Source organism: Ostrinia nubilalis, chromosome 26, assembly GCF_963855985.1.
Source record: "Ostrinia nubilalis chromosome 26, ilOstNubi1.1, whole genome shotgun sequence".
Lineage (NCBI taxonomy): Eukaryota > Metazoa > Arthropoda > Insecta > Lepidoptera > Crambidae > Ostrinia > Ostrinia nubilalis.
Window position 1 is genome coordinate 7,849,419 of NC_087113.1, and position 25,114 is coordinate 7,874,532.

A 25,114-nucleotide genomic window follows, 5' to 3' on the forward strand; every position below is an offset into this window, starting at 1 on the left:
AAATTGCTAAGCGGACCGACATTATGATTATTTTAAAATGTGCTTGCCCTCAGCTTCGGTCGTAAAGGTTCAGCCAAATCAACGCGTGGAGCCTGCGAGCGCGATGGCGATGGCGATTAGAGGTCAGGTATGAATTTGTAGCGATGAGTTCACATCAACGCGTCATTGGTCGCGGCGATCTATGCACGCGCAGTGATCACCATGCTGCACGTGCACGCGTTGGTTTGGCGGAAGCTTAAAAGATTACAATAAATAAAAAGAAATTAAGCGCAGGACACTATCTAACTGTACCTATTTTTCTAAAATTGAAGTAGCCTAATTAACTCTAAAACAGCTTTAAAATTGTTCCAGCCACTGTAAGCTGGAGTCGTTTAGAAATACATAGATTAATCACGAAATCTCAGAAACTAGGTTTCTTATAGGGTGTAGACATCCTGTAAGAACGGATTTTACGAAACTCCACTGGGTGTAAAACGAGGTTTACAAAGTATAAAAGTCCACGCATATAAATACAAAGTTGGATAGAAGGCTGGATAGGATTTCATGCAATTTGTAAATCTAAGTTAAAAATATAGTAAAATACGTGCCAAATCCCTGCAATTCTTTCTGTTGTTGTCTCTAAAACATCATATTAAATATGTAAACAGACTTAGCTCTCTCTCTCTATCGCATCGAATGGGCAATCCAATAATAGAAAAGGGCATAAATAAAATGGCGGACAAATCCTAGTAATTAGGTTAAGAGCATCCCTCCCCCCTCTATTTTCTGAACAAGTGTTTATAAAATTGCTAGTTGATACACGTATGGATTTGCAGCAGAATATTTAATACGTTGTTTCATACAAAGTAATTGGTTTTAGGGGAGTCATGAATTGATACATATTTTATGCAATACCCGTAGATATAATTATAAATAATTTGAAAATATCGAACTGCCTAAGGCGGGAGTCGAACCCTTGACCATTCGATTGACGGGTGACTGTTCTTGTACACTACGTAGGTACGTAGTAGTTTTACTTCAACGGGGTAGGTCTTGGCCTGCATTTCACCTGATAGAAACTGATGATCAGGCCAAAATTGGAAGCGAGCTTCACCCGCGGAATCCTTAACATTATCTTACCTCTAACTGCCGAAATATTTTCGTCCACTGGGAATCGAACTCGGGACCTCTGTGTCGGAGATATGTGGTCTTACCACTAAACCACAGAAGGAATATTTCAAAATCTACAAACTTTTATTAGTTAGCTTTTAGGACAGTGAAAAACGTCCATTATTTTAACTGTCTTTTAAAGAGGTAATAAATTAAACTACCTTTAAGTTATACATGGTGCCAATGAATACTTATTTCAACTGCGATATATCATTATAAAATAAAGTATTCGTCTATTATTCGCCACAACAGCTCATTTTAATTCTATTGTCATGACATTCACGAATACCATTTATTCTGACAAGGGTCACAAATTACTCGTTCAATTTACAATGGAATCAATAAGAAAACAAGTATGGAAAATTCCAGTGTTCCACACAAATATTCCGTGGACCCGCTCGCTGGCCACATATTAAATTCCAGAGAAAAATCTCCAGCGAAAGATGTATGTTGGAAAATAAATGAATTGTGGTAACGAGTAGTACCTACCTAGCCTAGCGTTGTTGCTATCTTAATATGGCCATGCCCCCATGTAGAGCCACCGTGTAGAGAGTTACTCCAGAAATCTACCATATTATGGTTTTTGGGCTTCAGCCCAGGGCCGCGTAAAAAACTTATAAAACTCATTGATTTATGCAAGTAGGCTTTTAAAAGCACTTTTACACGTCCCAGTATTACCCCTACCACTGCTTCAGGACAATAAATGGGCCAGTGCTGAGAAGAAGCAGCGCAAGAAACTCAGTCACTATTGATACGTGGATTCAAGGGCCCCCAGCTAATGTCAAGTCAAAGTCAAAGATAGACGATGAGGCGAAAGCGTATAGTAGGTGGGCCCCTAAGTAGTATAAATAAGCCCAGGGCCCCCTAAACTCACGGTCCGGCCCTGAGTGACTGTCTCGACTTGGAAGTTCTAGATTTGATTCTCAAGTGAGATAACACAGCAGTGGACGTCCTGTGGCTGAAATGATGATGATGATAACATAATGTAAAGCACCTACTCCGGTATTCACAAACCATGCATAAGTGAAGCAGCAACGCTAGTGAAGTCGAACGCACAGCGTTGAATAGAGCTCTGTGATTAGTTCGTGTGTGTCATTCTGCCTCTCTATATTGTCTATGAATAGGTTTTTGGGACCCTATGCGTTCACGGGCACTGTGAGTACTCTATTTATTTATCTGTTTTTTAACCTTTCAGATGTAGATTAAAATCCTCCTTTTTCTTTCAGTAAAATCCTCCATCGTAAATCTAGCATCGTCATTTAAAAAAGTCAAATGACAGAATAGATGAAAACTTGTCAAAATTTTTCACAAAAATTTCGATATGACTTTTGCAAGCTACGAATAAATTGTTAATTTTAAATTGTTATTGTAAAATGACTTGATTGGAACACAAATTTGTGAGTACCTACATTATTTGTACATATTCATGAAGTTACAGTTTATGAAATCTAAAGGATTTGTCACGCTGGATGCGGTCTGCGGTCTGGTCAAAGTGAACGCAGCCCGCAACATTCTCGTTCAAGGCAATCGGTCAGCTTCTGAGGCAACGTCTTGTTATTTTATTCGACAAGTCATACTTGTGATTTTGCGTGTATTCGTTAGGTTACAAAGGTCAAACTGGTCGTGCAGATACCCAACTGCCTGCCCACAACGCTGACCGCAGAACGCATTCCGTGTGGCAAATCCATAATATGGACCAGTAGATACCTACTATAAATACCGAGATATGAATAATTTGCGCAATTAAGTTAAAAAATTACTAATAGGTATAATTTGCAACTATAACACGAAAAACATAAACACTCTTCATGATTTGCCAATATTTCATAAACATTTCAATCAAAAGAAACCCAATAAATTGCCCGTTTTATTTGGCCAATGGAACAGAAACCACAAAAAAGCCATTAAAATCGCCGCATTCATTCGTTTTTCGGATTCGAAAACGCGTAACCGTATTCCAAATAAAGTTTACCGATAAAAATACCGCAGTCGTTATTTTTAACACAGTGATAAAGTGTTCAATACCTCAAGATTTGAACTGATGAATAGAGAATAACATTTTTGATTACAGAAGACACGGAATCGGAGTTAGAAGATTCAGAACACCAGAATGGGCAAGCAAACTGCCAATGGGACCAAAAACAGCAAGACAGACACTAAAGTTTTGTTCAAGAAATCCAACATCACAATCCAGACTCATTCTAGGACATGCTCTGATGCTTTTCAAGTGGCCAGAAGTGGTGTTTTACAGATAAAGAAAAAGCTATCTAAAACTAATGATTATTACACAGAAGGAGACAAAGTTAAGAGGGATTTGAGCGTGGAAACAGGGTTCTGTATACTAAGAAGGTATTACAAAAGTAAACACAAGAAAGATAAGTGCTCTGTTCAAGCGTCCACCGCTAAATCTAAATGTTCTACTGTGGCTGATACAGAAATGGACACGGGCGATGAATTCAAGCCGGACGCGAGCGCTTGTGGTGACAGTAGAAACAAATTTGAAATTGTCAATCAAATTAATCCCCCTAATATTGACATAACAGCAATGATGGTTGACAATTTGAAGAGTTTGCTCAATGATTGGATTAGGAAACATGTTTTGGAAGATGCTGAAACTAAGAAAAAGCTTATAGACGTTTTGGATTCGATACTTCATTCTCTTGGAGCTAAGATATCCAGCACTAGGTCTTCGTGCTCTACGTATATTGTTGAAAGAAATGGCGAAGGCTACAAAGTGAGAAACAAGAAAACCGCAACCAATTCCATCACTTGCCAGTATTGTAAGCATAAGCAAACTTCTCTGATAACACATAGAAGCAGCAGCGTACTCTTTCGAAAATACTCACGATTTACAATACCCTTCCCGTACAAACATTTGCGAATAATATCAACTTTGAGCATCCCAAGGAATTTGTACAGAAAAGAGAAAATGAAAAGGAAAGATATGGTTCACAAAGTTAAGAAGCCGCCAAAGAAGAATGTTTTATTGTCTGAGAACAAGAAAGAAAAGAAAGTCGTTATTAACGTATCCAGCTGCGATACTTCGCCAACTTCTAAGAAGAGTGTAGTCAGATGTTCGAAGACTCACGAAAAAACTCAAAGCAAAAGAAAAGGAGTCGTATTCGTACCGCAAATGATTTACAAAAGCACTACAGAGTACACGTCAACTACTGAAGTTGAAGATAGCAACAAAAGAGAGGGAAAGAAAGAAATTAATTTAGATACAATGCCGAGTCTTGTCAAAAGTATTTATGCTGATGACCCCGCTAATGTAACAAGCACAGATAAAATCACCGCACAGCACAATAGAAACGACAATTTTACCATGACAGAACATACATACATGTCTCGACCTAATGAAAAAGTAGGCAATAGCGTATCAAATGTCCAATTTCATGAAGCTAAATATGAGTGTTGTAAGCAAAACGTAAATGGTCCTAAAATTACAAAAAGGAGATATGAAAGTCATTCAAATGTAAATTACATAAACAATAGTCTTGAATTTCCGAACATCACAGCTCCTAAAGCATCTAAACATTCAGACAATATAACAGCTAAATCTAAACGTTATAAGATAAATTCAAAGATTTCGAGACGATCAAAGTTTGTATTTCGCAAAATGACACCATGGGTAAAGTATGAAAATATAAAATACAAACAATTCACATACTTGTACAGAAAAATAAATAGTAAACATCTAACATCAGAAAATGAATTATTGAATCATTTCCGAAATGTATTCAAGTACTTTGCTAACTATGAAGGAAATAGAAATATTAAACTTGAAATTCATTGTAACGTTTATCCGCTTTTCGAACCTGAAGAAAAGAAATCTAAGGCCGGTAATGAAGAGTTTCAAGATAACGAACTTCAAATGACAAATCCAACTATTTGTAACTTGGACACTGAAAAAGTAGAAAACGCTATTGAATATGAAGAAAAATCAGAGCATAGTATTAAAGAAACCGACATTAGTCCTGAAATCATACCTTTACTTGATGGCGCAGCTAGTCAAGAAAAATATATATTTAAAAATGACAATTCTACTAGTAAATCTGAAGATACAATAAAATACGCTGAGAGTGTTGATCATGGTACAACAATGACTGGTTTGGAGGTATCTAAAGAACTCAATGAACTAAAAGTTGCTATTAGAGATTTATCAGCGACGGCCGAAATGATTGTGAGCGAACATCTAAAAAGAAAGAATGAAGAGAAACCTCAGAAGGAACATACTAATAATTCAACCCATACTGATTCTAAAAAGTTGCTCGATAACGCAAATGAAATAAAACTCTCTAATGTATCAAAAGGCATACAATTTTCAAACACAGTAGCAAAAGGTCAGCTGGTGTCTGGTATAAAATTATCCAAAGAACCAAAGAGATTGGAAGAATTTGCAAATAGGCTAAAGAAGAAGAGTTCGTCTTATCATGTTATAGACAGTGAATCGGTCCTCAAAGTAACAGACATGACGTCAGGTCAAATGAACCCGAAAGTAGCGAATCAGCCAAAGCTAAAGAAGTCAAAATCTCTCCTACAACTAACAACAGAAGCGAATAAGCAAAGATTATTGGCATTCTTCTGTGATGAATGTCGAAGAAATGACAAAATTATTTACAATCTTAGCAGAACATCTAGGAATTCAGTTTCCCCAAAAGGTTCACCATGTAAACTGAAATATTGCAAGCAGTCAGAAAGTGAGAATAAAATATTTATCCCTGTGAAACTGTCGCAGGACAGCTATCCAGGCTGTAACCATCAATATTGTTCATCAGCATACGTAGATATCGACAGACCTACTATCACAGTAAAGAAACGAAGTGGCTTGCCTTTTTGGGAGGGATGCCTTTACTGTATACTTCTGTGGATCCCACTAGTTGTTATTATTTACTTATTTTATGATTATGTTCTTAAAGACGTGTTCAAACCAGCTTCTAACGCTGCAGCAAAAGGTACCGGTACAGGTACAGGTACAGGTAAAGGTAAATCATTTGCTGTGGATCCGAACCCGATTCCGCTTGTTCAGAACCAAACAACTTCACGTTTCTTATTGAAACTGTCTGATTTTGGTTTTTGATTGTTTTGTAGTTTGTAATTGTTAATTTATTGTGAAATAAAAGTTTAAATTCAATCCTCTGGTTTTAATTTATATTATTTTGTTTTAATCAAACGTTAGGATATGCACATTACACACACAGCACTAAAATTTTATTTTATATCAATAAGGACCTAGTATTAATTGTTATTAAAATAAACAACAGCCATTTATGACAACTATCTATTTCAGGAAAGTAAAGCAACCAAAATGCACGCTATGAAAGATACATTCGACGAAAACCAAAAAAAGACTAACAAAAGGCCAAAATCTTCCACACGTTTTCCCAAACAAATGCCTTCGTATATCGTAGCTTTTGCTGTCCATGAGACCTACGATGACATTGCTACAGCCCAACAAATGATTTGTAACAAACGAAGCCTCCAAAGTAGTGCAGGTTCTGTTTCCCCGGCTTTGTCTTCAAAAACTATAACTATAGATCAGAATTCGACACAAAAGTTAGTTGACGCTGTCTATTCAGAACACAAAGACGAAACTAAAATCATTATCGATGAAGATACGAATGACAAAAACGATGATGATGTCCAAAATGAACTCCCTGAAATAAAAGACTATTTAATAGTTGATAACGAAGAGGAGAATGACATCAATAACAAAGATAGTATAGTGAACTTAGTTGAATCCAACAATAAAATTGATATGGTTAAACCTGTACACAAAACAGATTCTAATAAATCGGAAAATGAGGATGAGTTTGAGGCAATCAAAAAGCCAAAGACATGCGTCAGCAAATTATCGAAAAGAAAGCGCCAGAATCAATACAGGATTAGAAATGTAGATTTCAAGTATAAGAAATCTCTGAAGAGAGCTGAGAAAGTCTGTAAAAGATCGGCTAAAATTAAGGAAACTTTCTATTCGAATTCAGTATCTAAAGTAGTTTCTCGAGCTTCACTCTTGAAGAGTGTTCCTGCGAAGGTGAATATTATTGACACTACTGACTCTATTTTAATGTCGGATGATGAAAACAACAATAATGGTTCTCTACAATCATCACCTTCCACCACAAAGAAATCGTTCATAAGTTACTCCAGCCAAGACACTTTGAGGCAACAAGGAAGCACGTCTTCTTCAAGAAACGAAGGTATGGGTAGCATCAATACTGTGAACTCCGTGATCAAATTACCTTCTGAGAATAAACTGCCTTACAAAACAGAAGTCATAAATGTTTCTGTAGCAGTTGCCTCTTATCCAACCAAGAGCAAAGATCTAGTCATAAAAACGTCTAGAACAGAACCGTATCGCTCAATGTATAACGAAGATTTGATGAGCACGGAAACATTGGTACAAGCGACACATTTGCTTACATCAGAATCGACTTCCAGTGATACTTCAGAGAATATTTACTCAGACGGTAATAATCAAAACAGCGATAGAACCTTAAAACCGATAGCAACTAGTGAAAACACTTACGTGGTTGGTTCCTCTGATGATTCAAGTATGCGCTCTGAAGAAACTTTAGCGCCGAATTCGGAGACATTCATGTTTGCTGAAAGTTTGAGACCTAACTTTCCACTCTTTGAAAAATCTGATAAAGAAAAATTAATCAACAGACCGGGCCTCCTGGATACTGTTATCAATATGGGAATTTTTCCCGAAATCAATGCATCAACGAGCTCAGCTGTTAATTTTACTAATAAGTTAAACAACGTATTTGTAACTGGAGACACTGGAAAATACCTGAACCCTAAATTCAAAGGAGATCAGCCTTTAGAAAACGTGAAAGAAACATCGAAACATGTTTTGAAGAAATCTTTTGATGCTGAACCTGAATTAAATGCAATAAAAAACCTGGATCTACCTAATGAGTCTGCTATAAAAGCAATCATTAATGACAATGATAAAGTAGACAATAAGTACTGTTCCGGGGAAATTGGAAATTATCCATCAAACATGTCAGAGCTTTGGGATCGACTAGTCATGGTTGTAGACACTGCTGTTAAAAGACTAGAGAACTCGCTGACTGAAAAAATTATAAATGAAATGCGAAAGACTTTTACGACATTCGAGCAAACAAATCGAGTAGCTAAAGAGGAAATTCATGTAATCGAGGTTGATAAAGAAAAAGGGGATACGGTATTGAACGTAGAAGTATCTGGTAAAGAAGAAAATAAAACTGAAATGGACGAAATCCTCCAATGTGATTTGGTTGGCAATCAAGTAATAGATAATATCATGATGAAACTAAGCGTCGAAGGGCCGAAGACGACTATTCCAGGGACTACAAGTAAGTCGTTTATAAAAATTAAAAGGCCTAAGATTTTTAGAGATTATTTCGAAGTTTTGAAACCCCCTGTCGTTGAGAGCGCTGTCGTAGAAGGAATGAAAGGTGATACAGTTACTGTTTCTACAACTACCCCCAGTGAGATAGAAGAAGTGCAGTCTTTTAATCGAGTGAAGTCGTTTCTGTCTGGCCCCCTGACGTTCGTTAGAGAGAACATGTTGGTGATAACCAGTGTGCCCGCGTTCTTTGTTGTTCTGTTATGTTTTTATGGTCTTATTTTTTTGGTAATGAAGCCTTGGTGAAGTTTTACTGTAAGTATTTTGTTTTATTTTTATTCCTATTTGTACTCGTTGTAGTAAAGGTTTTGTAGAGCTAGATAAAATTAAACTATAGGTCTAGCACGTAACTCAATTAGTGCATGAGGTATGGGAGCGGCACGGGAGGGTGTTTTTGGTTACGTCAAATGTCAGTGAGACATCAGATTTCTAGGCTCTGTCACCTGATGATAATATCAGAGGAAATACAAATGAGTAGGTCATCTTCATCGAAACGCACCGAGCGCGGTTTGTATGTGAGCGCGCCAATACGTATGCGGCGCGCACGCACGTCGCACACACTGAAATTTAGCGTGGATTAGCGGGGTGTTGCGCCGCATACGTATTGGCGCGCTCACATACAAACCGCGCTCGGTGCGTTTCTATGAAGATGACCTACTCATTTGTATTTCTTTTTGATGATGTTGGCAATACACGTCGAGGTCGACTTGATTTGTGCCATTTTCAAGTATTTATGTGATTACGAGTTGCAAAATGAGATCAAGTAATGATTTAATGAAGGATGATAGATGATACCCCTTCCCACCCCTTGAGTCTCAGTAAAGTTGTGGTGCTTTACTGAGACCTCCTATGGACAACTTGACAGAACCAGAAGAATCACGATGCACTGTTTTGCTTCACTTGCCCACACTCATGCACGTTCACGAACACTTAATGGTTAATAATCCACCATTTTCGTTCGTTCGTTCGTTTCAGCCAAATGACGTCCACTGCTGGACAAAGGCCTCCTCCAAGGTTTTCCACAATGCACGGTCCTGCGCTGCCCGCATCCAGGCTCTTCCCGCGACCTTTACGAGATCGTCGGTCCACCTAGTAGGAGGCCTGCCCACGCTACGTCTTCCAGCCCGTGGTCGCCACTCGAGAACTTTTCTGCCCCAACGGCCATCGTCTCTACGAGCTATGTGCCCCGCCCATGGGCCTCATAAGAAGGCTCAAGGTCACCCAAAGGGCGATGGAGCGGGCCATGCTTGGAGTTTCCCTGCGTGATCGAATCAGAAATGAGGAGATCCGCAGGAGAACCAAAGTGACCGACATAGCTTGCAGAATTGCTAAAATCCACCATTATTACACATTAATAGTCGCCCAAACACGAATTTGAGGAAATAAAACAAAACCGCTAACATGACGCTTCAGATTCCCGCCAAGAAGTCCTCATTTGTATTTACTCTGATAATATCAAAATCACCCCTCCCGTGCTGCTCTCATACTTCAGGCACTGCTCTGACTGAGTTCATCTCTAGACCTTATTATAAAGCTTAAAATTTATGTGAACTTCGCCATGAAGGATTTCATTTTATCATAAACTAGCTGACCCGGCGAACTTTGTTCCGCCTTAATGGCAATAAATAAGCAGACTTTTTTTTAATTTCGAACGGGATAAAAAGTATCCTATGTCCTTCTCCTGGCTCTAAACTACCTCCCTGACAATTTTCAGCTAAATCGGTTCAGCCGTTCTTGAGTTATAAGTGGAGTAACTAACACGACTTTCTTTTATATATATAGATAGATAATTTTAAGGAATTACGAAATGACATACCACAGTTTTTCTTAAATAATATTTATTTTCATCGTTTTGAGATAATATTTCAGACTTTAACAATAAATTAATAAATATTAAAAGCAAGCAAGTAAAGAAAATCCGAAACGAAACAAAAAAGTTAAATAAGGCAACTGAAGTTTAAAACACTCATTGATAAGATAAATAAATACGTTATTTTAATAATAATAGCAGAGAGAGTATCAGACTCAGTTCATTTAAGTATTATTTATGACTTCAAGTTTTGTTCTTGGGCTAGAACGAGGTGTAGTTTAGTTTTGTTCTTGAGCTAGTACAAGGTGTCCAGAGCGGTCCAATGTGAAGAGAGGGCGAACTCTACGGCTCCTGAAACGAAAATATTATATTGTTCGTTAAAAAAACGGATAAACAGACTACTTAAATTATCAAAAAAATATTATTTCCTTGTTATTCTGTGAAATTAGATGAAATTGCAATGAGTCTTGCATCACTATTACATCGATAAAAATATTTCGGAAAAATATTCTGCAATTTTAGATTGCTAACCTCCATTCATATACAGAGTGTTAGGTAAGTAATATTTGACTCTACCAGGGTTTCATGAAAAAAGCTCTATGTTTTTTAACTATAGAGATTTTTTCTTGGTTTAAAATACCATACCAGGGATGACAGAAAAAGTAAGTCAATAACTCGAGTTTTATAAAATTTAATATTAATCTATAATAAAAATGAATCGCAAAATGTAGCGCACAAAGCGCATAACTCAACAACGCCTGGACCAAAATTTTAACAATTCTTTTTTTAAATGCTCGTTGAAATCCAAGGATGATTTTTACGGCGAGAAAAATTCGGTTAATTTCCGGGAGAATCCAGGGCGAAGCCGCGGGTGGAAAGCTAGTAAGTTTATAAAATTACTTGCACACCCAGTATACCTACATAGACAGAAGTTAACGATCGAAGAGAGCTTTTTGGCCGCGTGTGAGCTTCGAACTTCTGCCCACTAACTTGGAAGCTTACTTCAATATTTAAATTTTCCGGATGTAAAATATTAGCTTTTTCCCGCAACGAAAATAAATTCGTTATTCGCTTGCACTGCGGTTTTTCAAAGCTTGGTTTGGATAGGAAAATATTTTTCAAGACCGATTTTTTTTTATTGAAGACAAAAAATAAAGCTAAAAACTACGGCATCTTGCGTACTAAATAATAATAAAGAAGACATTCATTTTCTTAATTATTTGACATTAATTTTATTAGTATATTGAATCCTAATTTTTGCACGTCTGCGAGCAGACTAAACACATCCTACTTTAATATTGTCACCCTGTATTACTGTGTTTTTAGCAAATAAACGTTTTGAATTTGAATTTGAAAAAAATTGAATTTGACCTATTTTGCATGTTCTTATGAATGAAATTGATAAATTGATTGACTAATAAATTATATCTAAGGACAAACTTAATAATATTAATAGTCGGCCTGTATGTAATGATTTTAGGCAGATTAAACTAAAATTCTAAGGACGAACTTTCCTATAATATTAAATAGTCAACCTGTATGTAATTACACTCATAAGATTTTAGGCAGATTAAAACTAACTACAGTATCTGTAAGTACCCCACACAAAGTTATATTTTTTAATTAGGTCATAATATTTTTTCTTACCTCAATTTAGCACTTTTTCTTCTGCTAGACGCAAACGCGTTAGCCACTGCGACGGAACCATTATCTTCGGATTGCTAAAAAGATAAATATTCATTTTAATTAGAATCCTACATCAAAGAAAATAACTTCAGTTTTTCATAAGGTAACAAGTGGAAAACTTTATTTATTGTCTAACCAAACTGACCATACAACTTAAGACGTGTGCTTAGTGGGAATTTCCAACGGCTTTGATATTGGGAAGAGATCACAGTTTGATGCTAGACTATCTTGCATGCCAAAACTTTAAGGCAGGTGCCCAATCTTTGAATGAAATATGACTTCTAAAACGTAGAACATGAAAATTGCAAATCAAGACAAATCAAACGGTTTCAATCACATGAGTTCCTAAATTCCACTTGACCAATCAATATATTCCACTACATCATCATAAACTTGACCTTCATTGGTTGGGTTTTTATTGGCGGTTAAGCTGTAGATCCTGGCTACACAGGAGTTGCAGCGGTGGGAACGAGAGGTGGGAATAGTCCCGTACATCATCATAGGATACTAACCTCCTCTGCGTCGGTGGGGGTTTGAGGGTCGGCAGACTGACTCGGCACTGGCACTGGTGCTCCGTACCTCGTGAACATGCGAGGCTGGGTCCTGGACAAAAGACGGGCTTGGATTAATTATCAGGTCATTTGGTCTTAACTGCAGGAGCACGACCCTCTCTTATTTACCAAATCGTCACTCCTATTTGAAACGAACTTTTGGAACCTAATTCTACTATGCTGGATAATAGAATTAGGATCTCTCTCACTTTTACCGTGGATATCGTAAAAAGCGCATATGGGTTCTTTAAAATATTAACAATTGCTAGCTGGTAAGCACAGTAAAAGTTCAATCTTGCAAAACTTGCAATATTAAATTAAAGAAAACAATCGAATAGCGTACCTAATGTAAATCTCAATTTCAGATTTCACTTCAAAATTAAACTTCTTATTTATGTCCGGCAATATTAGAGAATCAGATCACGAACACATTCTAATAATACATCAAAATTACATCGATCATATCGAACATTCGATCCTCAAGATGATTCATATCATTGTTCAACCGATGCATGTCCACAAATGCTAATTTGAGACCTTTGTTGTGTCCCATTAACATATCCTTTAGTTACGTGACCGAAAACATGGTTAGATCATTTAAATTCAATAGAGTTTCCACTGACCTTGCACCAAATGCCGTAGCCACTGCTACTGATGTGGCACCATCATCCTCGTTGTTTTCATCATCAGAGTCCTCTTTGTCATTCTGGTTTACATCATTGCCTTGCTGGTTGATGTCAAGACCACTTTGCAGGGAATCCTGTCCTTGGAACTGAGGTATTTGCTGCTGCTGACCAATCATGAATTGCTGACCCTGGTACACTTGCTGAGGTATCTGCTGTTGAGGATTTTGGAATTGTTGTGGAGCCAAATACATTTGCTGGGGAATTTGACCTTGTTGAGTGTTTTGGTATTGCTGCGGATCTAGGTACACTTGCTGAGGTATTTGCGCTTGTTGCTGATCGTTCTGGAATTGCTGTGGGTTTTGGTAAGCTTGCTGAGGAATCTGCACTTGCTGCTGACCATTCTGGAATTGGTTTTGGTCCACAAACTGCTGTTGGACGTAGCCGTTTTGGTATTGCTGGGGATTAACAAACTGTGGTTGGGCATAACTGGTTTGGGGCTGGCTAATTTGCTGAGGACTTTGATACTGAACGAGAGGGTTTGGATAATTTACTAGTTGAGCCTGGGGTAAGAATGCATTCTGCTGTTCCTGGGGCTGTACTTGAGGGGGTTGGTAGACCACTTCTTGCGGTTGATAACTTTGTTGGTAGACGAACTGAGGTTGCTGCTGGGTATTCTGCTCATCATCTTCTTCAGCTTCTTGTTTGGGCTGATTATACTGATCCTGGTTTATATTCTGTGGCTGCACCACAACAGGTTGACCTTGAGAGAAGCTTTGGGGATTCTGAGCGACGATTGGCTGGTATTGGTTATTGATGAACGGTTGAGGGTTTTGGGGAATGAAGCCAGCGTTAGCTGGCTCCTGTTGGCTTGCGACTAATAGTGCAGGGTTCTGTGGAGCGAAGCCTTGGCTTTGGATTCTCTGCAAATATTGTTGTTGAGCTAAAACTGACGGGAGAGCAGCAAAATGGGTTTGCGCGTCATACCCAGCCACTTGCTTTTGGGAAGGCTCCTGCTGAATTGGCTGGTAGTATAAAGGTGCTCTGATCTGACTGAATTGTTGGAAAGGAACAAACTGGGGCTGAAGTTGCAGCTGAGCTAACGAACTAAGGAACAGTTCTCCTGGGTATTCTTGGATCTTCTGCTTTGTTACTTCAACTGAGACCTTTTCTTTTTTGTCATCTGATTTCTTGTTGTCTAGAGTTTCACCCTCATTGAGATCAAGTTCAGTGGTAGATTCAGTAGAGGTCGGTTCAGTGGTGCTGGTAGAACTTTCTGTAGCGAATTGTCTGGGGACTTGAGGAGTAGTGAACTGATTAGCCCGATTCCTTGCTTGAGCTGCTTCTAGCTGTCTCTGTCTTTCGTATTCGCGGTATTGTTCTTGCTGGTATTGGTACTGTAACAAATTGAAATCGCAATTAATTTATAGAATAAGAGGAGCTGACCTTAACAGAATGTCTGCTGTATCATCTATTTCATCATCATCAACTTATGCTAGCCCCTTTTGGACCTAAGCCTCATTTACACGCCATTTTGCCCTAACTTCGGCTTGTTGCCTCCAGTTTCTGCTTAATACTATCGTCTACTTATCTAGCTAGTGTAAATGCCAAGGGAAAGAAAATGTTGTTTTAATCATGAAACCGACCTGCGCTTGCTTGTAACTGTCGTCTAAGTTCCTAATATCGGTGTTGAAGTTCTGTCCAACGTATTCCTGGCCATTGATCGGGGATACCTGGAAAATTGGCTGCTGTTCCAAGTTTGGCAGGCCCTGGACTGAGACATCTTCTTCGGGGATGCCGTAGGATGTGCTGGGAGGTTGGGGCCTTCGGGGTTCCACTGGTGGTAGGTACTCTTGCTGTTGTTTCTGGATGTTCTGGAAGACAAGATATTGTGTCTGGTAAATATGAAATGTGGTGCCGGTTTTTCGAAAAAAATCATTGGTTTTGAATGACTTAGTTTCGATTAGTAAAAATCTTTTTTGACAATTTAGAAAACAAGCACAAAATTCTGCCTCTGAATTTATTGGATTACTCAATTATAAAAATTAATTACACCTTGATAGTTCTATAATGTGGAATATATGTAAAACTTGGTAAATATTTACTCAGTTAGTGTTTTTCTATGGAGTGTATTCGATAGACTGGCACATTTTGACTGGCACACTGACTTTTTACACAAAATGGATAGTGATATAGGTAGGTAATAGATGGGTACGGGACTATTCCCACCTCTCGTTCCCACCGCTGCAACTCCTATGTAGCCAGGATCTACAGCTTGACCGTCAATAAAAACCCAACCAATGAAGCTCAACTTTGTCCCGGGGGATAGTTAAACTGTCATTGGACCCGCAACGAATTTTATCAGAAAAACATAGAAGGAGTTCGAAGTCAAGGCTCGACTTCCATCCAGTGCAAAGCCGACTACTACTAGCCTAGAAAGGTGGATAACTCTCATCATACTAACCTTTTGAGGGAGCTCAAAAGCCGGACCAGCAGGTCTGAACCCGCTGGGAGGGTAGGGAGCAGGCGCCTCCGCCCACACTCCACTCAGCAGGAGAGGTATCACAGCCAACAGTTCCTGGGGAGAGACCAGGGTCAGCACTTGTTTTATCAGACATTAAAATTTACCTAATTGTTTAACAAAGACTGCCTTGATGGCCTTAAGCTATGACAAGCCGCGGAAATAATAATAATATGTATCCCACATCGGTACATACGTTTGAAAACCAATGACATTTTCATTAGGGATTAAATTGAGCCTGGTTAATGTATAAATAAATTGGTCCACTGGCTTACATTACAAAGTTATTTGTGTTGAAACTACATTATTATTTTGATCCAAAAGGGCATGGAAAATTGTTAATTTCTTTTGGCATTCATTTGAAATTATGTGAATAATTTTTTTAAGTATGCAAATAAACAATTTGCATTATAAAAGTTTGTCTGACTTATATTATCCTACACGAATTAAGACCAAAATGTAGAGTCAAAATTTTAATATCGGTAAATGGTAAATTATGTTAGTTTGTAAAGGTATCCAATGGATATGGATCGTAAAGCCCTTCAAATTAACAAAACACAAACTAAAAAATCCCAAAAATTGCCACAGCTCCAACCAAACTCAGCACTCAGCAGTCCCAAAATTAGCACATCCAAAAAAAACTTTAAATTCACACAGCCACAAATCACAAACGTGTAATCACCTTCATTTTCGGTCACTTTCGCTTGTTGTATTGCTCACGCGCATCGCTTTTATAGACAATAGAACTTTGAATTGACATTCAAAACGCGCGCAAAATCGTCCTTTGATACATAGTAGAAATAAAAGCAGTAACCTCACTTTGAGAGATAAATGTGATTTTGACCAAGGTGTGCAAGTGCACTTCGTGGATCACTTGTAATTCCTCCAGGGACCACAAATGGTCCGCGAACCACCGGTTAAGAACCACTGATCTAGGCAGTCCAGTGACGTCAGCACATTTTTGTTGAAAAATAGACTCTATTTCTTTAAGCAAGGTATTTATTAAGACCATATCATATTATTAGGGCAACTCATTAGAAAACTATTCTAGAGAAAATGAACCTACCGAACCCATTTCAATTATGTGACATATCACGAGAACTGTCATTGTCATATTGATATCGGACTTTAGACTTTATTTATAGGGATTAGAAGATATTTTAGAGAGACACGGTGTTGCTGGTCAGCTCCAAATATTTGGAATAAGGTTTTTAAGGTGACGCTATCATGTTAGGTTACGTTTACAATGGAAATTAATGAAGAGGGTGCAATATACAGGGTGTTTTCCATAGATGATCAAACAAAAAGGATTGATTTGCCTACGGGCAGACCACTGACTTTTAGTTGGCCGATAGTTGGGCCCGATTTTAAATTGTATGAAGAATCGGCCGATACCAAATTGGTGTAATGTGCGCACTTTCATACATCTCCATTTACTGATTAACAGCCCTAGGTACCCAACTATCGGCCAACAAAGATATACTTGAGATACATAATACGTAATGTAACAAAATTGCCAAAAACTACACGGATTATATTACTTCTATGTTATTGGCTCGAACCAATAATAGTAAAGCCAATATTGGCTCCGAAGTAAATTGAGGTTTGTTTTTTTACGTTCTCGGAAATATTCTCTCCAAAATTAAAATTCATTTGGAAACTTTCTGGAAAGCCACAAACATTTTAACTGTCAAACTAGCAACTCTAGCGAAACTAATTTTATCAGAATCGAATCTAAACTGGGTCTTTGCGCCAGAATTGATGTGTTTTTAAGGTTTCCCGCGAAAACATTCGATGGAATCGAATACAGACCACTAAGGTATAGACTCCGTGTGGTAAATTTTTACAAGACAGTATCAAAAAACATTTAAAGACTTATCAACTCGGAAAGGGACCAACACCTTATCGCTTTTCGCGAGCTGTCAACGCCTTTCACACGCTGTCAACCGCGAGGCGAGGCGTTTACGTTACGGTGTGGATAAATGTGCGTGTAGAGTTTCATACAAAGAATACTGACGCATAATACATAAAGATTAGTACAAGGACAAACATTGGGAAGGAACTGGTACCTATAATACAGGCTCGGCCTAGTTTAGGTACTAGTACATTGTGTACCACTTAATGTCACCTAAAAAAAGTCCCTAGTTTTAGTGGTCAATGCTGGCCGTCGGCACCGACACATGCCATTATGACCCGTTCAGCACTACTATTAACGCTCGTTTTTCTATGACGCCCGACCGCTGCTCCGTTGAATGGACGTACGAGTGATATTGTCGGTGTTGACGGTAGTCAGCAAAAATGTTCACAGTTTGTTTTTTGTTTCTGTATTAGTTAAGGTATACAAGTGTAAATGTTAATGTATGTTTTAAATTCAATAAATTATTTGTAAAAATTATTTGTATTTGACTGCCTCGAGTTGATACGGTTACGATCCCTTTCCGGGTGGATAAATGAGCTACGTCCTTTAAATAAACTCTAATTGACAAAATCGCGTATTTTAGGAATGGATCTATAGCGAAGTCTGCCCTAGGGCCCTAGAGCTACTTTTCTAAGCCAAGACCCACAACACTTCAGACTCCCTCTAGTTCATGGTCAACCCAGAGCCCCCGTTTTTTCGTATTCCCAGTCTTCATTTATATTAAATAGGATAGGTTTATTTTTTCATAAAGATTTCATATGTGGTTCCACTAATGGCAAACATCCTGGGAACTTCGCCAAGTCCTAATTTTATTTACTGTCTTTAAACTTTGGCTAGTACCTACTTCTTCTTATTCGCTGCTCTTAGCAGAGCGGTCCTGGGTTACGTCGTAGCGTTCACATCGATTGTAGAAGCTGATACAGCTCTCCACACGATCTCCCGCCTTCTCTCCCTGTTGGAAGACTGTCATACTCTATCTCATCTTTATCATCATCACCATTTCAGCCCTAGGACGTCCACTGCTGAACATAGGCCTCCCCCAATGATTTCCACAATGGCCGTTTGGTAACGGCCTGCATCCAGCGCCTTCCTGCTACCTTTATAAGGTTGTCCAACTTGCGGGTGGACGTCCTACGCTGCGTTTTCCGGTACGTGGCCTCCACTCCAGAAGCTTGCTGCCCCATCAGCCGTCAGTTCTGCGTACTATGTGCCCTGCCCATTGCCTTTGTCATTGCCTGCAAATCATATCTTGGGGTTCCACTGCCACTGTTATTACAAAATAAAATGAAATAATTGTGAAAAAAATAGAATAGATGACAAACAGTGAAGCGCTGATTAAGTGATTTTTTGAGACATAAAAATGCCGGTAGAGCCCTTGAGACATTATTTTATATTTTTTTAATTATTTTTACGGTAATCTACATCTTATGACGCAACTTTTTAGGGGTCTTGTGTAGCGAAAATATAAAAAAAGATATTTCGGGACACCCTACTGCCCATTGCCACTACAGCTTTCTATATCTTCTGTCTTTGGCTCTAGTTTGTCTATGAAAACACCTAATGGACGCTTTCAGAGGTAATTCTTGAAATGTGAAGACTGCATTCGGCGCTTTCTTTCAGCGCTACGTTGTCACTGACAGGAGATAAGGCGACGGCTAAAAAGTACTTAATAAATAAAAGATTAAAATGCTTTCGCGGTGGGTTCATGCTTTTAAAGCAGCGAACTGTTTTTAAAAGGTTATTTTCTGAATGCTGGATTATTTATTTGTAAAACATAAGGCAAACTTCGTCGTACTGTATATTGTAGCATCAATCGTTCCAGTAGTTCCAGAACCTTACAAACAGTCAAATCTTTCCTCGTATTATAATATCTAAATGGGCTCAATATTTAGAATTAATAATCCTATATGTGAATAATATAGAATCAGACAGTAGGCTCTCTACAATTTCCTCCTAAAGCTGTCACCTCAGGTCAGAGGTTCTCAGTAGTTAGTTTAAAAAGGCAGTAATATTGCTCTCAAATCAACTTCAAACAAAGGAAGAAGTTTTAAATTCATTTATTTGTATGTTCACCAACTTCTCCATCAATTTTATGAATTGTTTATTTAATTGAGTTTTGAGTTGAACTCTATCGCATTAAAGCCAATGCGCAGACCACCGATTTTTTGTTGGCCGATAGTTGGGCCCGATTCTAATTTTTATGAAGAATCAGCCGATACCAAATCGGTGTAATGTGCGCACTTTCATACATCTCCATACTGTTTAACAGCCCGACCCAACTATCGGCCAACTAAAAGTAGGCTAATCTAAATATACCTATATAACTTAAAGGTGACTGACTGACTGACATAGTGATCTATCAACCAACGCACAGCCCAAACCACTGGACGGATCGGGCTGAAAGAAGAACGGTCACGCCCCATACAAAAAAAACCCAGACCCGACAGAAACGAGACATACCTCAGTTTTTTTGTCATGTCTTAATTAGTTAAATTATATATTTTTTATATTCGAAATCTATGTATAACACCAAAATATTACCCTTTGTTTTTGTTCAGGCGTTATACAAAAACTAATACAAAATGCCTATTTATCACCAAAATTGGTAAACGTATGTACCTAAATGTCTATTACAGCTGCTATGGAATGTATCTAGGTGACCTGGAGATACAACCGGATTATACAGGGTGGTTATACATATGGAACGATAAGTGATCTCACTCGATTATTTCTAAACTATACAAGATACCGAAAAACTAGTTACTGATTCTGAAAGTGCTTCACGAGCTCTTTCAAATGGTACCAATAATAGGTTACAGATTATGGAAGCTGGTAACATTGAATTTTTAGATTTTGTAACTTCTCGTTTCCACCCTGTATAATCCGGCTGTATCTCTAGGTCACCTAGATACATTCCATAGCAGCTATTTAGGTACATACATTTACCAATTTTGGTGATAAATAGGCATTTTGTATTAGTTTTTGTATGACGCCTGAACAAAAACAAAGGGTAATAATTTGGTGTTATACATAGATTTCGAATATAAAAAATATATAATTTAACTAATTAAGACATGACAAAAAACTGAGGTATGTCTCGTTTCTGTCGGGCCTGGGTCACAGATGACCGTTCTTCTTTGGCATGCAGGTTAGATGTTATGACGTAGGCATCCGCTAAGAAAGGATTTTACGAAACTCCACTCCTTAGGGGGTAAAACGGGATCCACGCGTACGAAATCGCGGGAAAACTAACTAGGCTTATTGGACAGAGGCTTCTACGCTTAACTTTATTGTGTAGCATTTTAATGTCTAATTTCGATGCCTATGGTTCTATTAACACCGTTTGTGGTCAAGTACGCGTATAAATCTTAATAGTGTGGAAACGTTAGTGGATTTACACTATTTTACAAACAACTGTGTAACATTCGGACCAACGTTTTGGGGGGTGGTGTAAAGGGAAGCGATATAGCGTGAAAATATGGGAGAAAACATTAGGTAGGTATCTTGTTTGGCACTAGGGACTACTTAACACAAATACTTACTCATAATGCTGTGTGTGTGTTAATAATCTATTACTTAATTCTACTTTCTATTCCTGATACATAATATCTAGCAAATAAGATTGCTAAATTGAGGCCTGTTAATTTTAAAACATTTCTTTCCTTTCGGAAATGAATAATGTTCTATTTATTACCATAGGTCACGTTGATACACCATAGTATGAGTTGTCAAAAGGTAGGGTGGTGATTTCAGAGCAAAAAATTTTCACGGCTAGAGCCTAGAATGAAGTGCTTTTTTTATTAAAGTTTATTAAGAACTTGTGTCTTGAAATTAATTATCAATGAATCACGTTAACACACAATTTCGCGACTCCAAGCTCCTTGGACCACAAATCGCGGCTAGGGTCGCGTTCCGATTACGATTCACCGCTCGTCGAGGTCAATACCGGTCCGTGCGCGAACTCCAAAGAGAATCGGATGGAAATTACGGAAAATTATCGAAAATATTTCGACCATTGATATTTAAATTTGGTGTGAGGAAGGACAGTTTTTAGAGGGAAAATACTATTTTACTATAGGTCTAGCTTACTCAGTCAGTGCCTGAGTTATAGGAGCGGCACGGGAGGGGTGACATTGACATATTTTATGACTAGCTTTCCGCCCGCGGGTTCGCCCGCCTGGAATTTTGTCTGTCACAGAAAAACTTTATCGCGCGCGTCCCTGTTTCAAAAACCGGGATAAAAACTATCCTATGTCCTTTCCCGGTACTCAAACTATCTCTATGCCAAATTTCATCAAAATCGGTTCAGTAAAGCGTGACAGACAGACAGACAGACAGGCCGACAGACAGAGTTACTTTCGCATTTATAATATTAGTATAGATAGTATAGAAGTATAGATGTGACTGGGCATACAAATCTGAAGTCTCGCTGACGTTTGACCGTCACAAAATCACCCGTCCGTGCCCATATCTCAGGCACCGACTGAGTCAATAAACGCTAGGCCACGGTAATAATATCATAAGTATTACCGTGGCTAGGCCTATAGCTTAGCCCAGCCTTTCCCAAAGTGGGCGATAACGCCCCCTTGTGGGCGCTGCAGGCATAAAGGGGGGCGTAAGAGACCCCGGAAAAAATCGGGGCATTGTGTAGAGGCTTGGGAGGCGATTTATAATATCATCTACTAGGAGGACTCTTAGACACCGACTGAGCATTTGACTCTTGAAATTTAATGGGGGCGCTCAAAAGAATTTATTCTCAAAGTGGGCAGTAGACAAAATACCTAAGTTTGGGAACCGCTGGCTTAGCCAAATATCTTTTTGGCCAGCGCTGGAATCACCGCACGCACGGCACGAAATTTTAGTTTTCTTTGTACGATTTCACATTCGAGACTATTCCCACCTCTCGTTCCCACCTGCAACTCCTGTGTAGTCAGGATCTACAGCTTGTCTAAAAACCCAACCAGTCAAGGTCAATCATCACTGGACCCGCAACGAAATTAATGAGAAGAACATAGAAAGAGTGTAATGCCAGCATTCAGACAGTGGACGTGTACCTTTAAAAAATATCTAAATTCTGTAATTTGTTACTTATTTGAAATGATTCCATGATTTTTTCTAATTTTTCTCTTCGTAAAAAGAGTCAAGGGAATTTCCATGGACCTAAACGAATATTTCTAGCATACCCAACAGACATCCTGTATTCCTGTCCTTATAAAAAATATTAAAAACATTCAGTTTGCCCCGAATTTGAAATGATTCCAGGAAAAAATTATCAAGAGAAGTTCCTAGAGATAATATTTTAAGCAAATTGGTCCAGCTGTTGTCGAGTTTTGTGCCTAGCAACATATTTAGCGCTACATTTTTATTTATTATAACCGATTTGGGAGTAGTTCGACATACGTACAGTATTATTTAATTTTATGTATACGCATGAATGAACATGCTCTGTCTGTATAGATGTTTTCTAAATACTTTATAGAGTATAGCGCTTAAAAAACACATAAAAACATAACCCTCCTTCTGGCGCAGTCGAGTAAAATGACTAAGTAGAGCTTTATAACTATACTTACTACATAAGTACCTATGTACTTGGTTACGAAAATTGCTACCAACAGAAATCAAACTCGAAATCCCATCTGGCGCCAGATTGTTAGGTATCTGCAGGCAAAATTACTTAACACATTTCAAAAGCAAAACTTCAAAAACAACTCACTTCATTGCAAACTATAGAAACATAGACTTTACATCAGTAAACTGCAGCAGGTCAACTAAGACCCAAGCTCTTTCCATACACAATGCAGTAATCCAACTGGAGTTATTTCCCTAATAAGCTAGCCTTATGGTGCTAATACGTCGGCTAATTACCTAATCAGAACAAAAGCTTGATATGAAGGTAGTTTCATACAAACCAGCGCTGGCGGTGTTCCAAGCCCATTCATTGTGCTATTTGGCATGAGGCCCATGTAGTATTTAATCTGTGAAGGTTAAAGGATCTCCTGTTTTAGGCATAAACTAGTATGGAGAGCTTAAGTGGCATATTGGCTGTGTGCTAGAACTAGCTTATGCTTGCGGCTTTATTTGCATTTTTATCTATCACAGGGAGAGCGGCGAGCGCTTCTTCTCAGCAAAGTTGCCAAATGTTGGTCTCGAAGCGCTGGTAGGGTAAAAATATTATGATACATGTAGAGGCTCCTTAAGAGCAAAATCTTTGACGATTTGTAAGTTACTATTTAAAAAATCTATACCTACAAATAAAGAAATTTTGACTTTGACTTTGATTCTTTTGATCAGGCAAGGTCGTAAAATTTAAACTAACATCTTCATTCTTTTTCCTTGATTTCTTAAGATTAAGGCTGAGTTGCACCACTTCTTTAACCGTAACCGGAGTTTTTGTATGGAGTTTGATAGACTTGACGTTTGTTATAGTTAAAGTAAGATGGCAATGGGCGGGGAACATAGCTCGTAGAGCTGATGGCCGCTGGGGCAGGAAAGTTCTTGAGTGGCGACCACGAGCCGGAAGACGTAGCGTGGGCAGGCCTCCCACTAGGTGGGCCGATGATCTGATGAAGGTCGCGGGAGGTGCCTGGATGCGAGCGGCGCAGGACCGGTCTTTGTGGAAATCGTGGGGGGAGGCCTTTGTCCAGCAGTGGACGTCTCCCGGCTGAAACGAACGAACGAAAGTAAGATGATGTAACCCAGCCTAAATAATTTTCCTACCCTAATCCGTTTGACCAGCTGCAGCGCGGCAGCGTAGGGAGTGTAAGCCAAATCCGCCATTTGCCTGTGGTAAAATAGAGAGACTTCTGTAGTGGAGTTCAAAATGTCCTGATGATGATGATGATGAAAAATTATGAATAGTGAAGTCCAGAAATGACGACTTCCTTAATACAAATATAAATGTAAAACCTTTAAAATTCCTAAAGAACCAAAATAATTCACTCTCTTGACTTTGTTGCCAAAAAAGTGTGTGTTCCCAAATTCAACTTATTTCTATAGCTATCAAAATCCTGTATCCTTACCTACTTACTCGTACGTAACTCGTGAAATGTAACAAACAGAAAGACAGAGTGACTTTGGCATTAGACTAACGTTTTAGCCTATTATTTGCTAATCCTTCTGGTACCAAGAAACGAAGGATGCTTGTCTCGAAACTATATAAAATCTTAGAAGTTTTATGACTTTATTGGTATGCAGTATGCTATTAAGTTATTAATGGTGTGTAGTTTGTGGAAAGAAATATTGATTATGAAATGGATTTCTAACTTCTAGATATATCGTTAAATCCTGGCTAGAAAGAACATTTATAGGGTAGTTAATTTTAATTTGGCAGTAAGTACCTATTTTTGCGTGAGAAGTCTAGTTCAATTTGGCCAGTCAGTAAAATATTCTCATATTTTTAATGAGCAAATAAGTACTTACTGCAGCAGTATTTCAGGATTAATGTTTAAAGGACTACCTAG

General features: G+C 38.4%; 2 protein-coding genes across 4 annotated transcripts; one reads left to right on the top strand and one right to left on the bottom strand.

Moving 5' to 3' along the window:
- Positions 1-2,430: 2,430 nt before the first annotated feature.
- Positions 2,431-8,807, top strand: LOC135084687 (uncharacterized). Of its 2 annotated transcripts, none has more exons than XM_063979459.1 (2): positions 2,431-2,546; positions 6,440-8,807. In XM_063979459.1, the coding sequence occupies exon 2, from the start codon at positions 6,458-6,460 to the stop codon at positions 8,789-8,791; it is 2,334 nt and encodes a 777-aa protein (XP_063835529.1). In that variant the 5' UTR covers positions 2,431-2,546; positions 6,440-6,457; the 3' UTR covers positions 8,792-8,807. The 2 variants fall into 2 exon arrangements, with proteins under 2 accessions (XP_063835529.1, XP_063835528.1); XM_063979458.1 differs by lacking the exon at positions 6,440-8,807 and adding an exon at positions 3,221-6,283.
- A 1,559-nt stretch (positions 8,808-10,366) lies between these two features.
- Positions 10,367-16,465, bottom strand: LOC135084684 (uncharacterized). Of its 2 annotated transcripts, none has more exons than XM_063979456.1 (7): positions 16,419-16,465; positions 15,680-15,793; positions 14,949-15,089; positions 13,216-14,612; positions 12,554-12,644; positions 12,003-12,076; positions 10,367-10,706 (listed from the first exon to the last, which is right to left on the bottom strand). In XM_063979456.1, exons 1-7 carry the CDS (start codon positions 16,422-16,424, stop codon positions 10,634-10,636), a joined length of 1,896 nt encoding a protein of 631 aa, XP_063835526.1. In that variant the 5' UTR covers positions 16,425-16,465; the 3' UTR covers positions 10,367-10,633. The 2 variants fall into 2 exon arrangements, with proteins under 2 accessions (XP_063835526.1, XP_063835525.1); XM_063979455.1 differs by having other exon boundaries at positions 14,862-15,089.
- Between the last annotated feature and the right edge of the window lie 8,649 nt (positions 16,466-25,114).